The sequence below is a fragment of the Capra hircus genome, chromosome 5, assembly GCF_001704415.2.
Source record: "Capra hircus breed San Clemente chromosome 5, ASM170441v1, whole genome shotgun sequence".
Lineage (NCBI taxonomy): Eukaryota > Metazoa > Chordata > Mammalia > Artiodactyla > Bovidae > Capra > Capra hircus.
Window position 1 is genome coordinate 14,543,445 of NC_030812.1, and position 14,063 is coordinate 14,557,507.

At 35.7% G+C, this 14,063-nt stretch overlaps 1 protein-coding gene across 1 annotated transcript in view; it reads left to right on the forward strand.

The window, feature by feature from the left end:
• Positions 1-14,063, forward strand: part of LRRIQ1 (leucine rich repeats and IQ motif containing 1) — a 211,204-nt gene that overhangs the window by 12,884 nt on the left and 184,257 nt on the right. Inside the window, exons 6-8 of the mRNA XM_005679778.2 lie at positions 220-443; positions 5,297-5,371; positions 9,556-11,184. Of these exons, the coding sequence (XP_005679835.2) occupies positions 220-443; positions 5,297-5,371; positions 9,556-11,184 (1,928 nt within the window). The remainder of the gene's footprint in view (positions 1-219; positions 444-5,296; positions 5,372-9,555; positions 11,185-14,063) is intronic.

Genomic DNA, 14,063 nt, shown 5'->3' on the forward strand with positions numbered 1-14,063 from the left:
CACAGATACACACACATAGTTTTCTGGAATAGTTTGACAAATTATATGATTTCCTTATTAACTGCAATGGAGTTTACATGTATTTTGTGCATTAGCATATTGTCGCTTTCACTTTGGAAATATATTGACATTATTTCTTTATTTTGAAATTACTTTTAAATTTTATATTGAATCAGCTTTGACTGGTTTGAATAAATTTTTTTCTCTTCATGATTACAGATGATGCTGAAATAAATTTTGGATACTGTGAAGTGGAAGAAAGATGTCGGCAGTCCTTTGAGGCTTGGCAAGACAAACAGAAAGAACTAGAAGACGAAGAGAAAGAAACTCTCAAAGTTCAGAGGGATAGAGAAGAAAAGCAGTTTCAAGAAGAAGAAGAAAAAAGACATTGTTGGATGAAACAATTTGAAGTTGAAAAGAAGAAATTAGAGAATATTCGGAAGGTAAGTTTTCTTGTTTTTATTTTTCGTTCTTTTTTTTTTTTTATTTTTTTGAATCAGGAACTCCTGAATAGTACTGATGTTTTGGATTTTGGTGTAGCTCGAGCTCCATTCTATGGGTTTTAATTAGTCCTAATAATCAAAGCTGGAGAAGGCGATGGCACCCCACTCCAGTACTCTTGCCTGGAAAATCCCATGGATGGAGGAGCCTGGTAGGCTGCAGTCCATGGGGTTGCGAAGAGTCGGACACGACTGAGCGGCTTCACTTTCACTTTTCACTTTTCACTTTCATGCACTGGAGAAGGAAATGGCAACCCACTCCAGTGTTCTTGCCTGGAGAATCCCAGGGACAGGGGAGCCTGGTGAGCTGCCATCTATGGGGTCACACAGAGTTGGACATGACTGAAGTGACTTAGCAATAATCAAAGCAGCCCATTGGGGATTTACAGTATTAATATGGACCCCTTGCTTATTTTCCGTGAAATTCGTTGTAATTTCAGGTACTGCTTTGGATTTTGAGATCCCCCAGAGTCTATAAAGTTTCAAAGACTGTCCTAAAAAAGCTGACATTTACAACATAAATTGTTGCTTTTCTATGCCCTTCTAATCACAGAAAAAGGCAAGAGAATTTTCTCCATCACAAAATGTCCTTACTATGTAGCCTAATATCTAGCAATTATGTAAGACATATTTGGTTAAAGTGGTTCGGGCATGTAGGTAATAGTTGTGCTCCATTCCCATGAATGAGCTAATTTCTGGGACTAGAACATTTTTGGCATAATGGAGTTTTGTGTTGTTTTCCTTTCTGTTTTCTCCCAGCTGCTCCTCAGGTGGTCCACATCCTCAGGCCATGGTAGTGGTATCTGGAGAAACTGGTGGATTTTTGGGACTCACTTGTGGACCATCAGGATCCTTAGACTGTATGGGTAACAGGCAGGACTTACATCTGTTTTGCATTACTAAAGTTAGCTTATGTATTACTCCCAACTTACTAGTTTTGAGTCTTCCATGTACAGAACATTAGCATGTCATCACATAGGTAGTTCAGGGTATCCTAGCCTCCCATGTTGAGTACATTGCATTTCTGAATTATGTAGAAAGTAAATACATTAAAAACAATGATAATATTGCAGAACCAGCTTGTCCATGCCTTTTACTAATAGTAAGCTACAAATCTTTAGCTTCCTTTTAGTTAATATTTTCCTTTCCACAGACTAGTCATTTTCAAAAGTCAGAAGCTATTTTTTTTCCCATTCCAGAATTGAAGTTAACACAATGTAGATTATTGGAGTAGTGTTTCCTGGCTTGTGGCAAAATGTATCACTGCTATTGATTGTTAGTGATATTTTCTAAAAAACAGCTGATTTTAAAATTATGTTTTCATTGCCATTTTTAGTTTGTTTTGTAACACAAATTTACTGACTACTTCAAGGGCAAAACTTTCAGCTATTCACTTGATGTTACAAAAGAAATTTAATGCCAGGGCCTTACCCTTAAAAATTATAACTTAGTTTTTGAAAGCAATTTGTACTTTATCATAAATTTATGATTTAAAAATATATATGACATTAGTAGATTAATGTGGAGAAGGCAATGGCAACCCACTCCAGTACTCTTGCCTGGAAAATACCATGGACAGAGGAGCCTGGTGGGCTTCAGTCCATGGGGTCTCTAAGGGTCAGACAGGACTGAGCGAATTCACTTTCACGTTTCACTTTCATGCATTGGAGAAGGAAATGGCAACCCACTCCAGTGTTCTTGCCTGGAGAATCCCAGGGACGGGGGAACCTGGTGGGCTGCCATCTACGGGGTCGCACAGAGTCGGACACGACTGAAGTGACTTAGCAACAGCAGCAGCAGTAGATTAATGAGTTTCTAAATGTGTGCTTCCTTTTACCTTGGAGCTTCAAAGTTTTCCACTGGGACCATTCCATAATTTTATAATGATGGCTTCTAAGTAGATAATTTACGTACTCGGTAATTCTCACCTGTGTCTTTGCTAGCTTCTTCTTCCATTTCTAAAACTGCTATTATAAATTTCTTTCCTTAAGAGTTCTACCCAACTCCCTCTTCATTATTAGTAAACGATCACATTTTTGCCTCAATTATGAACTTCTTTTTCTTTCTAATCTGACACCTGCTAACTGCTAAGCTTCTTCAGTCGTGTCCGACTGTGCAACCCCATAGACGGCAGCCTACCAGGCTCCTCCGTCCCTGGGATTCTCCAGGCAAGAATACTGGAGTGGGTTGCCATGTCCTTCCCCAATCCCGCATCTAGTTAACATTAATTTTTGTGGTCGCCTTTTCAACTTTATTTTTTGCCTTTGTTCTTATCTCCGTAGGAGAGCGTCTACCAAAGGCCAACTTTGCATTCTTTGCTCTATATTCTACCATTTTCCAGTTTACCTTTACTTTTTCCTGTATGTTAAAATGCTCCTACGACGTCCTCCTTTCTTATTGCTTATACTCACGTTCAATTTTCTCGTGTCCTAGAAACAAAACAAAACAGAAAACTCAGATCACTGTTGTTTAAATATCTTTCTTTAGCTGCTCTTTAGCTTTGCTTATCATAGACAGGCTTCTTAAGGAGTAGTTATTTGTGCTCAATCCATTTCCTCATCTTTCATTCAAATCTAAACCTTCTAGGTGCCTTCCACCTCCATCCTAGTGAATTAAATTGCTTTTAACAAAACCAAAGCGAAACAAAATGTTGGCTTCTAAGCTGACTTTGATAAAAATACAATGATTTCTAGAACCATACTCACAGGTTCTAGTGAAGTTGCTCAGTCGTGTCCAGCTCTTTGCAACCACATGGACTGTAGCCTATTAGGGTTCCTCCATCCATGGGATTTTCCAGGCAAGAGTACTGGAGTGGGTTGCCATTTCCTTCTCCAAAGGATCTTCTCAACCCAGGGATCGAACCCGGGTCTCCCACATTGCAGGAAGATGCTCTACTATCTGAGCCACCAGTCAGGATTTATTTTTGCCTCTTTTCCTTTTTATGCCAGTATAAATCTGTTGACCATTTCATTTTCCCTTCACTTCTGTGGGACCACACTACCTTGATTGTCTTCTTACATGTTTATCCATTTTTCCTTGGTATCTGTTTTTAGGTTAATTTTTTTCTCCTTCTCCCTGAATGTGTCCTACCCTGGATTCCATCTTTTGCTCTTTCTTTTCTTATCCCATGCATTTTCTCTCAAGATAGTCTCAAACACAGCAATGGCTGTTCAGAACCAAATCTATAGTTATAAAATAAAGTGAACTACATAACTGTTCCATACTCAGAACTTAATGGATGTAAAACTGAATACATTGTCTTTCTGAGTCGTGCTCTTCCTCTGGTATTCATTAGTCATTATTTTGATGAGCTATGCTCTCATCTTAGACTAAGCTAAAAAGTTGAGTACCATTTCTGACTCTTCTCTCTCTTTTATGGTCCTGTCCTTGTAATAGTTCATTATACACTGTCTCATCCATATGTCAACTGCTGCCCCATAGTTCAGGATGTCCTAATGTCTAGCTTGGAATATTTACTATACTCTCTAATTGACCTTCCTACTTTTGGTCTTGTATTCTGGAAACTCATGCACAGTAATGCAGTCAGAAGGATAATTATTTTCCAAAAAAATGTTATTTCCATGCTTAAATGTCAGTAAAATTTCCCACAGCTCATATGAGATAATTTCCAAAGAGCTTTTCCCACTTGCTTTGATTCAGTCAGTGGGCAGTTGGTGGCAGTTTCATATTTGCATCGTGTTTGCCTCTCTTCTGACTCCTGTGACCTCATCTGTAGGAGGCCCTTGCTGATTCTGTCATGGACTTCTCTAATACCTACTTCACTGATCCCCTTAGTGTTTCCTTGCCTTACTTTCTTATTAAGTGTGGTGGATTAGTTGTTAAGTCATGTCCAACTCTTGCGACCCTGTAGACTGTAGCCTGCCAGGCTCCTCTGTCCATGGGATTATCCAGGAAAGAATATTGGAGTGGGTTGCCATTTCCTTCTCCAGGGAATCTTCCTACCCAGGGATCGAACCCAGGTCTCCTGCATTGCAGGCATATTCTTTACTGACTGCTATCAAATGTAACTTAACAATTTTCCTAAAACTGGTAATCATTTTCCTAGTTCAAAAACTTTTTAATAAATGCCTCAGATGTTTACTTAATCTCTTAAAAGCTGAGTCATTTCAAAAACAATCTTTTGTATGAACCTTTCATAATCCTCTAATTATTACATCTCTTCCTACCGTAATCCTTATAGTTCTTATCTTGTGATTAACTTATTCTGTTAAATTTGGGGTAATGTGTGAACATATGGCAGCATTTTAGAATTACTAAAGGTAAAGTTTTTGAGGAAGGGGATTATATTTTACTGATTTTTGTTTATTTTTCAGAGCCTTAACAAAATAGATGCTAGTAATGAATTAATGAAACAAAACAATTTTACATTTACCCTCTGAGGTGATTTATTATGTGAATTAAATGAAATAGTGTGGAGAGAAAAAAAAACCTGTAATGCAAAACCCATCTTAACATACATTGTCATTTGTAATTTTTGCATTATCCAGGAATATTTCTAGCTAGTACATTTTATTATGTAAATAAATATACTCAAATTAATACAACAGCTTTCCAAGATTACAGATATCTTCATGTGCTAATGGGAAACCTAGATATCATTTTATGATATTTTAAGTTGAGATTAAATTTGTTATTCCAGTACTAATAATTGGGGGCCATTGGGTGAGTTATTATCTTTAACCATTGTTTACTAATATATGTTGTAAGAGCCACACAAAATAAACATAATATTTTTGACATGTGAATATCATATTTCAATATTATCATTTGTTCAGCAAGAACAGGACAAGATGAATGATGAACTTCATAAAGAGGAGAAAATATGGAAGGAGAGATTTAAACAGCATGAGGTATGTATTTATTGTTTGTAAGCAGCACGATAATCATTCTCCATTTGAAACAAATTGCTATGCTTGGACTGAATATTTTAAAATAATATTGCCTAGTTGGTATAGGATTTAATTTACTCAAGTTTTAAAAATACTTAGTCACTGGAAACTCTCCTTGAAATGAAATATCCTGACACAGAAGGTAAACTGGTTCAATTAGTGAATATGTCTATGTAAAACTGTAAATGTAAAATTTCTTCTAAGGTTTGAGGAAACATACTGTTATGTATGAGGAAACATACCGTTATTTCATTATGATTGAGGATTGTTATGAAAAGTTACTGCATTTCTGTAATGCAACTAATTGAATGTGTTAAGTATCCCTTTAAGTTTAGCATGACATGTTTATTAATTTTTAACTAATTTACACTGCAGTTTTTATATAAGATTAAGTAATTGCAAGTAAAAAGTAGGTAAAATTTCCCATAATTCTGTAATGTAGTTACAAATATTACCTTTCTTTGTATTTTTCCAAGTCTTTTTTATAGTTTATATAAACATATTCCTGGAAAAGTAGGCATATCCTATCCATCTTTAAGTAAAAAAGTTGGTAAAGCATGTGAAGACACAGATTCAATTGAATGACAAGAAAAAAAAGACAATAGTGATTCACAGGTAATCCAAACGTTGGAGTTAGGAGAGCCATGAAATTCCCATAATTTTTATGCAGTAGCAAAATAGATAGGAGATATGAAAAGAAATTAGAATCTTTAATGTAATATTAAGTATATATTCTTCCCCTGGAGGAGGGCTTGGCAGCTCTCGCTAGTATTCGCTGGAGAAATCCATGGGCCAAGGAGCCTGGCAGGCTACAGTCTATAGGGTCACAAAGAGTTGGGCACAACTGAAGCAACTTAGCACAATATAGCAGCACAAAGTATATATTCTAGACTTGAATAGTTCAGTGTGAAAAAGTAAAATTTCAGTGGATAAGTTTAACATTAGTTTTGACAAAACAGATGAGAACATTATTGAAGCTAAAGAAAAGTCAACAGAAAATGCCCAAATATAAGCACAGAGAGGACAAAAATGGGAAAAACAGAAAAGAGAACAAGAAATATGTGATACATAATGAAAATATTAAAAATGTGTATAAAATAATAATCTGGAAGGAAAGGAGAGAATGGGGCAGAACCTATGGGTAAAGAAGTAATAGTTGAAATGGTTTCAAATTGTTTTAGAAAATTCAACTTGAACATGAGTAAAGATCTCCAAGTTGAATCCATACAAAGAAAATCACACCTTGGGATCGAATAGTATAACTATTAAAATTCGAAATAAGGAGGGGAAATCTTAAAATCAGTCAAGGAAAAGGTGCATTACCTAAGAAGGAGCAACAGTAGACTGGCAGCTGATGTCCCTCCTTGCATGAAATGATGGGAAGACGACGACAGAAAAAAAACAGAAGTGCCAAGTGTTAAGGGTTCCTTTGATCACTGTTTTCCCATCAGTCGCTTAGCTGTGTCCAGCTCTTTGTGACCCCCTGGACTGCAGCACGCAAGGCTTCCCTATCCTTTACTATCTCTGAGTTTGCTCAAACTCGTGTCCATTGAGTCAATGATGCCATCCAACCATCTCATCCTCACTTGCTCCCTTCTCCTCCTGCCCTCAATCTTTCCCAGCATCAGGGTCTTTTCCAGTGAGCCAGCTCTTCATGTCAGGTGGCCAAAGTATTGGAGCCTCGGCCTCAGCATCAGTCCTTATTTAGGGTTGATTTCCTTTAGGATGGACTGGTTTGATCTCCTTGCTCTTGCTGATTAGTGTTCTTTGAATCCTCAGTCTTCCTCTGCTTTCTGGACTCAGTTCTCCTTTCTTGGAGTATACAGCTAAACACTCGTCAAAAGTATACTTTTGGACAGGAAATTGAAAATGTTTTTATTTTGCTTTTAAAACTGACTGATTAGTTTTCTTGGATGCAGAATGAAGGTTTATTACAATTTGGTTTTAACAATTTAAAGATATAACTCCATTACATGTTTATTTTTGCACACGCCATCTCTGGGCTTCCTCTGTGGCTCAGCTGGTAAAGAATCCACCTGCAATGTGGGAGACCTGGGTTCAATCCTGGGTTGGGCAGATCCCCTGGAGGAGGCCTTGGCAATCCACTCCAGTATTCTTACCTGGAGAATCCTCAAGCACAGAGGAACCTGGCAGGTTACAGTCCATAGCGTCTCAAGAGTCAGACATGACTGAGCGACTAAGCACACACAAAGCGCATGCTGTCTTTGATTGCAAATCTGATGCTCATTTACTAAGTTCTTTTGAAGCTTTAAGATTTTTCACTTTTTGCATTCATCCACACATATTTGCTGGTTTTCTACTGTGTGCCAGGTGGGTACCTCTCTGTGAGGACTCAGGATACAGCAGTGAATAAAACAGAAATAATCCTTGCCTTCATAGAGCTTATATTCCTTAGTGTTCTGAAATATTGTTAGTGTTTACTATATGAGCCATCATTTTGTGTATGTGTGTGTGTGTGTGCGCGAAATTGACTCATCTGAAGGCCTTTGTTTTTGGTTTAGAAAATATTTTTCTATGATTCTCTTCTCTTCAGTGTTTCTCAGTTTTTTATTTTGGAACTCCTGTTAATCATATGTTGAAGTTTCTGTGTTGATTGCCTTTACACCTGAACTTCATATATTTCATAACTTGGTGTTTTGTATATTGTTTTGGGAAACATCTAATTTTGATTTTTTTTAAATGGAGACAAGTCTTTATTAAGTAACTTTTAATATCATAAAAATAAAACTCTTTTAATTCTCTATACAGCAAATATATAATATCAGTGCTTTGGCCATCTTAAGTTAAAAGCCCCTTATCATAAAATATATGGTTTTAAACTTTACTCAAATAGAATTTATAATCCCTTATGACTTCCCTATATATACATAACAAAAGAGTGTAGTAAAATTAGCAAATACTAAACTATATTGATCATTTATCATTCTTAGTTTGTGGTTTTTAGAAACAATACACGCACCTAATATATGTTGATTCCTTGGCTTATTAGTTGCAGTGTACAATGCAACGAAATACAAAATATATGCTTGGTGAACATTCTTTTGTTTCTATAAGACGGCAGCCAAAGATTAGGTTTCAATACTGACATTTAACTATTCTACAAGCAATTAGCATTACATCATAATATGCCATCAAGGCAATTTTTTATACTGAAAACATCAAAATAAAAACCGTTATTTGTAAACTTTTATATGAAATGTAACTCTTCAAGTGGAAATAAAAACTAAAATGTGTCTATTTACTATTCAATACACATAGGATTTCAATTTTTGTTATAGGCATTTATTTGTTCAACCATTTTATCTTGATTTTTGTTTGTTTGAGTGAGTCATATGTTTTTATTTGGGCACTTGCATTTCATTTTTTATATGAGATTCTTATTTAAACATTTTTTCTTAAAAATATCTTAAGCTTTTACTTAAATAGTTCTCTCAGAAATCGGACCTTCCTTTTGCTTATTGAAGCATTTTTGTCACTGCACATCATTTGTGTTAGTTTTTCTAAATATTTGCCCAATTTTGTGGATCTGTTTACTTTTGTTTTAGGTGTTTAGTGACAATGATATTCTCACCCAACTCTGGATTACCTCTCTTAGTGCGTTATGGGCTTATCAGCTCTCCTAATAGACAGGATAAGATATATAACTAGACTTAGGTGTATCTCCTGCCTCACCTTCCTTATACTATAACTTACAAAATCATCCCCTGTCTCTGCAGTCCCTGTGCTGCCAGCTCTAGGTGTCTCTTTTATCAGAACACCCATCTTATAAACCTTGAAGTCCTTTTCTCCTACACAAATTTTCGATTTTAGCTTTTCTTGCCTTTTCTCTGTGTCATTCTGACTGCATATGCTTTCTATCATCAAAGAATTCCTCAATTCCCCAATTTCAAGTACAGTCATAATATTAGAGTATCAGCTTACTAAATTGATAGAAGCTCCTAAATATTTTTTAAAAATCAATATGCCCTTTTAAATAAATTACTTTAGTTCTTCTAAGTAAGTTTTCTATTGATTTTATTATGATTTCAGTTTCAGTATTTGTTTTAATCTATATTTCATATGATACTTTAGTAATATTTCACATTTAGCTTATGCTGACTACTATATATCTTACTTTATTTTAGGAATTTATTAGAAACTTACATTTACAAATGGAAGAAGAAAGAACAAAATTTAAAGACCTTCAGGAAAAAGAAAAAATGCGTTTGTCAAAACTGCAGCATAATGCAGCTGTAAAAATTCAAGCTAAATATAAAGCATTTGTGGCCTACCAAAAATATGGCCCAATCATAAAGGAACAAATAGAAAGTAAGAAAAAGAAAGCACAAGAGTGGAAGGAAAAGGAAGCAAAAATACGACAGATAGAAGAAGAAAAACGGAAAAGACTAGAGGAGAAACAAAGAAGAGAAGAAGAGATAGAAAAGCAGATGCAAGAGGGAAGGAAAAGGAGAGAAGAAGAATATATAGGAAAAAAGAACATCCTGAGACAAGAAAGGGAGCAGCTACTAAAGATGGAAAAATTGATATTGGGAGAAGCTACAAGAAAACAGCTGATAATAAGTAGAGCATTAAAGAAGGGAGAATATAATGCCAAACGTTTATCTACTGAGGATACATCAAAGAATAAGGATGCTGGAGCCAAAAGGCTAGGGGATGGAAAGTTAAAAATGTGGGAAGATGCTTCCCCTTGGTTAGCTGAAGAGTCAGATAAGAGAAAAAATGTAGATAGAGAGCTTGTATTGAAAGAATCAGTACAAGTGCAATTAAAAGAATCTATGTCAAGCCAAGCAATTTTGGCTGTATTTAAAGTGGAAGAAAAAAATGAAAACCTAGCAGTACAATGTTCAGAAGAATTGGTCAAGCAAAAAAGGAATTATGAAAACAGAGATCAAAAAAATCAATTGGAAAACCTGCATCTAAAAGAAAATGTCAAAGAACAGTTTCAGTTGCAAGAATTACAGTCTCAAGTACAAAAAGAGGAAATCTTGAAACCTTCCATAAATGAGACTATGAGACAAGAAACCCAAATAATATTAGGAAATAATCAAGAAATTGATGAAGTAAAAGACAATGAATCACAGAAAACAATTGATGATAACCAACATAATAAGATGCAAAAAGTAGAAAAAAAAATATCAGGACAGTTAGGAACATTATATGAAGAAAATAACATAAAGGAAATTTTGGTGATACCAATGAAACAAAAACCAGTACCACTGAAATTAGAAAAATCTGAAGATAGAGGGGAAAATACATTACTACAAGAAGAAGAAATTGATTTAAAATCTAAAGAAGCAGAGGAGAACCCAAAAGGCAGTGCTCTGAACAGTGACTTGGTTTTTAACACTAATGATGCTGTAATCAATGTAGAAGGCAAAATAAACAAGCAAAATTATATTGTAGATGCTCCTTGTGAAGATTTGGGTGGCTATAATGCAAAGAACTATTTGGTTTTTAAAGAAGTAAACTCTCTTAAGTCTCAGATTCAAGAAATTCCAGAAGAATGTCATGAAAACACAGCTGAATGTGAAAATACAGTGGCCTGCTCTATAGAGCCAACACTTCTATCTTCTATTGAAGAAAAGAGGCTAGCTTGGATAACATCATTTAAACCCTGGTGTGAAATTTTCAAGCAAAATCAACAGAAGAAAATTGTTAGAAGAAGGAGACTTATAAAATGCCCAGTCAACACGATGCCCCCTTTGAATACACTAGAAATTCTTCGATGTGGCCCTTGGGATACTTTACAGCAGGTATTTTATAATACTTTTTACATACTGAATTTTAATTGGTTCTCTAAAATGTAACTTCAAAAATCTTTATATGAGGTAAATTTTATTTTTAATTGAAGTATAGTTGATGTACAAAAGGTTACAGGTGTACAATATAGTAATTCATAATTTTTAAAGGTTATACTCCATTTATGGTTATTATATATATTGGCTATATTCCCTGTATTGTACAACATATCCTTGTAGCTTACTGACTTACTTACTCCCCCCTTTCCTCTCCCCACTGGTAACCACTAATATGTTCTTTGTTTCTCAGAGTCGTCTTTTTTTTTTAATCTAAGAATTTTCTCAGTCAATGGAGTTACTAATGAAATACTTATCCTATTTGAGATGAGTTGTACTTAAAAGATCTCCTCGATTAAAATTATTCAGTGCATCGTCTTTAGTGAGGCACTATGAAGAGCTTTGATTTATATCTTGAAACCTATTTTCGAGGGGCCTATAGCATTATTAGGCTTCTAACAATGGAGTCATCTGGGAAAGTAGAGTTGAATCAGAGTAGAAAAATTGTAGCTTGATACTCAGCTTGGAGCTAGTTTGTTTTAGTCCTGGACCACAGCACCACCTAGTGGCTCCTTCTGTAATTTAGTCACGCGCTATATAAAGGTGGTTCATGGCTCCTCCGTCCATGGGATTCTCCAGGCAAGAGTACTAGAGTGGGTTGCCATTTCCTTCTCCAGGAAGAATACTGGAGTGGGTTGCCATTTCCTTCTCCAGGGGATCTTCCCGACCAAGGGATCGAACCCAGGTCTCCCACATTTCAGGCAGACGCTTTAACCTCTGAGCCACCAGGGAAGCCCAAAATTTAAAGTAGCTGTCACCAAATGCTGCTAATTTACTATGCTTATTAAAACATAGTTTCAGAAAAACAGGAAAGAATATTAAATACTAGAAGGGATTTAAGATTAAAGATTTAAGATTAAAATACACATGTTTAGGCCTTAAGCTCAAAATATAAAGTTTATTTGATTTCTTGATATAGACAAGATACCGAGAAAAGGAAACATTAATGTTAATGTGTATACATTGTTTTATTCATTCACTCAGCGAATGTTCATCTATCCCATATGATCAAGTCCATATTTATCGTTAGATTAAAGGGACAGAAACAAACCCGTCTTTGCCCTTATGCTTCTGACTTTGGTAGGCAAAAAGGCATTAAACAAATAAATACGTTACTGTGGACTTTTATTTTTAATATATCAAATGAGATCAGGGTTCTCATTTTCTTTCTGCCATTTACTGGCTGTGTCACCTTGCACTGGGTCACCTTGCTCTTTCTGAGCCTCAGTTTTGTCTTCTGTAAACTGGGAAGAGAAATACCTACTTTGTAGGATTGTTGCATTTTCAAAGACTGTATGTGAAGAATTTCATATACAGTCTTGGGCTTGTAATGTATATAATAGTCATTGTCAAATGTGGTCTCAAATATCTGAAGAGAATGGCAATGGACTTCTGATTAGCCTATTTCATCAAATAAGTTAGAACGTTGAAAATGCTGAATCATCTACTATATGGAATAGTACTCCAGAAGGATATGACTGAAGAGCTGGGATTACTGACAACTAACATTTTTTTTTTCCCCTAGCAGAATGCTTTAACTAATTCATTTTTCTTTTGAGTATTTTGCTACTAATGGTAACTAGCCTTAAATAACAACTGGAAAAAAAAGAGTATAGCTTAAGGACTTTTTTCTATGGCTTTATAGTACGGCATGAATGATGATAACATTTTAGGGGCTGATTAACTTTTAGGTCAGAATGTCTCACTTCATTCAAGGAAGACTGTAATTAAGTGGTGTTGTGATGCTGCATGACTTAGTTGAAGTTATGTTCTCATTCATTTAAGCCACTAATCAAACCTCAGATTCAGTCTCTTTGCAGCTGATTTTTTTAAACAAAATTATTTCTCCAGGTTGGATAGATTTGAGATTGTGGCATAATCACGAATTTGTTAACACAAAGCATAACACTCATTGCTTCTGTTACTTTGGCAATTACAGTTTGCCATAGATGAGTGACACTGCTTGGGTTGAATTTCTCAAGTGTAATTGAGAGTGAACCCTATAAAAACATATGTGGCTCTTTTAGGTCATTTTATTTATCAAAACTATCAAGGATTTGGGGGAAATATAGATGATTAAGTAGAAAACTAATTTGTGATATTTTATCAAGATGTAATGAATGAGTCTTAGATTGCTTGGTTGGTAAGGAATTTGCCTGCAATCCAGGAGACCCTGGTTCAGTTCCTGGGTTGGGAAGATCCTCTGGAGAAGGGCAAGTCTACCCACTCCAATATTCTGGCTTGGAGAATTCCATGGACTGTTTTGGGCTTCCCTTGTAGCTCAGCTGGTAAAGAATCTGCCCGCAATGCTGGAGACTTGGGTTCGATCCCTGAGTTGAGAAGATCCCCTGGAGAAAGGAAGAGCTACCCGCTCCAGTATTCTGGCCTGGAGAATTCCATGGACTGTACAGTCCGTGGGGTCGCAAAGAGTCGGACACGACTGAGCGACTTCCACTAGGTTCTATGAGTCAGTTCATTTTTAAGTCATGAGAGACCGAAAATATTAGTTTTCCAAATATTTTTATAGTACCCTTTGGTAATATGGGAACACAACTATGAATGTTATAAATATTTTAGTTTTGCCACAGGGCTAAGCTAATGCATTTGTTGAGTTATTTGAGAAGCACTTAGTGACTATTCACTATGCCCCAGTTGCTCTTTTATCAGGCTGATCATACGCTGATGAACACCTATGAGCATTAATTCTATATTGACCTTAATTTTTAGAGCATAAAACAGTTTTACTTGTGTCATTATTTTCATGCATGTATCAAAAT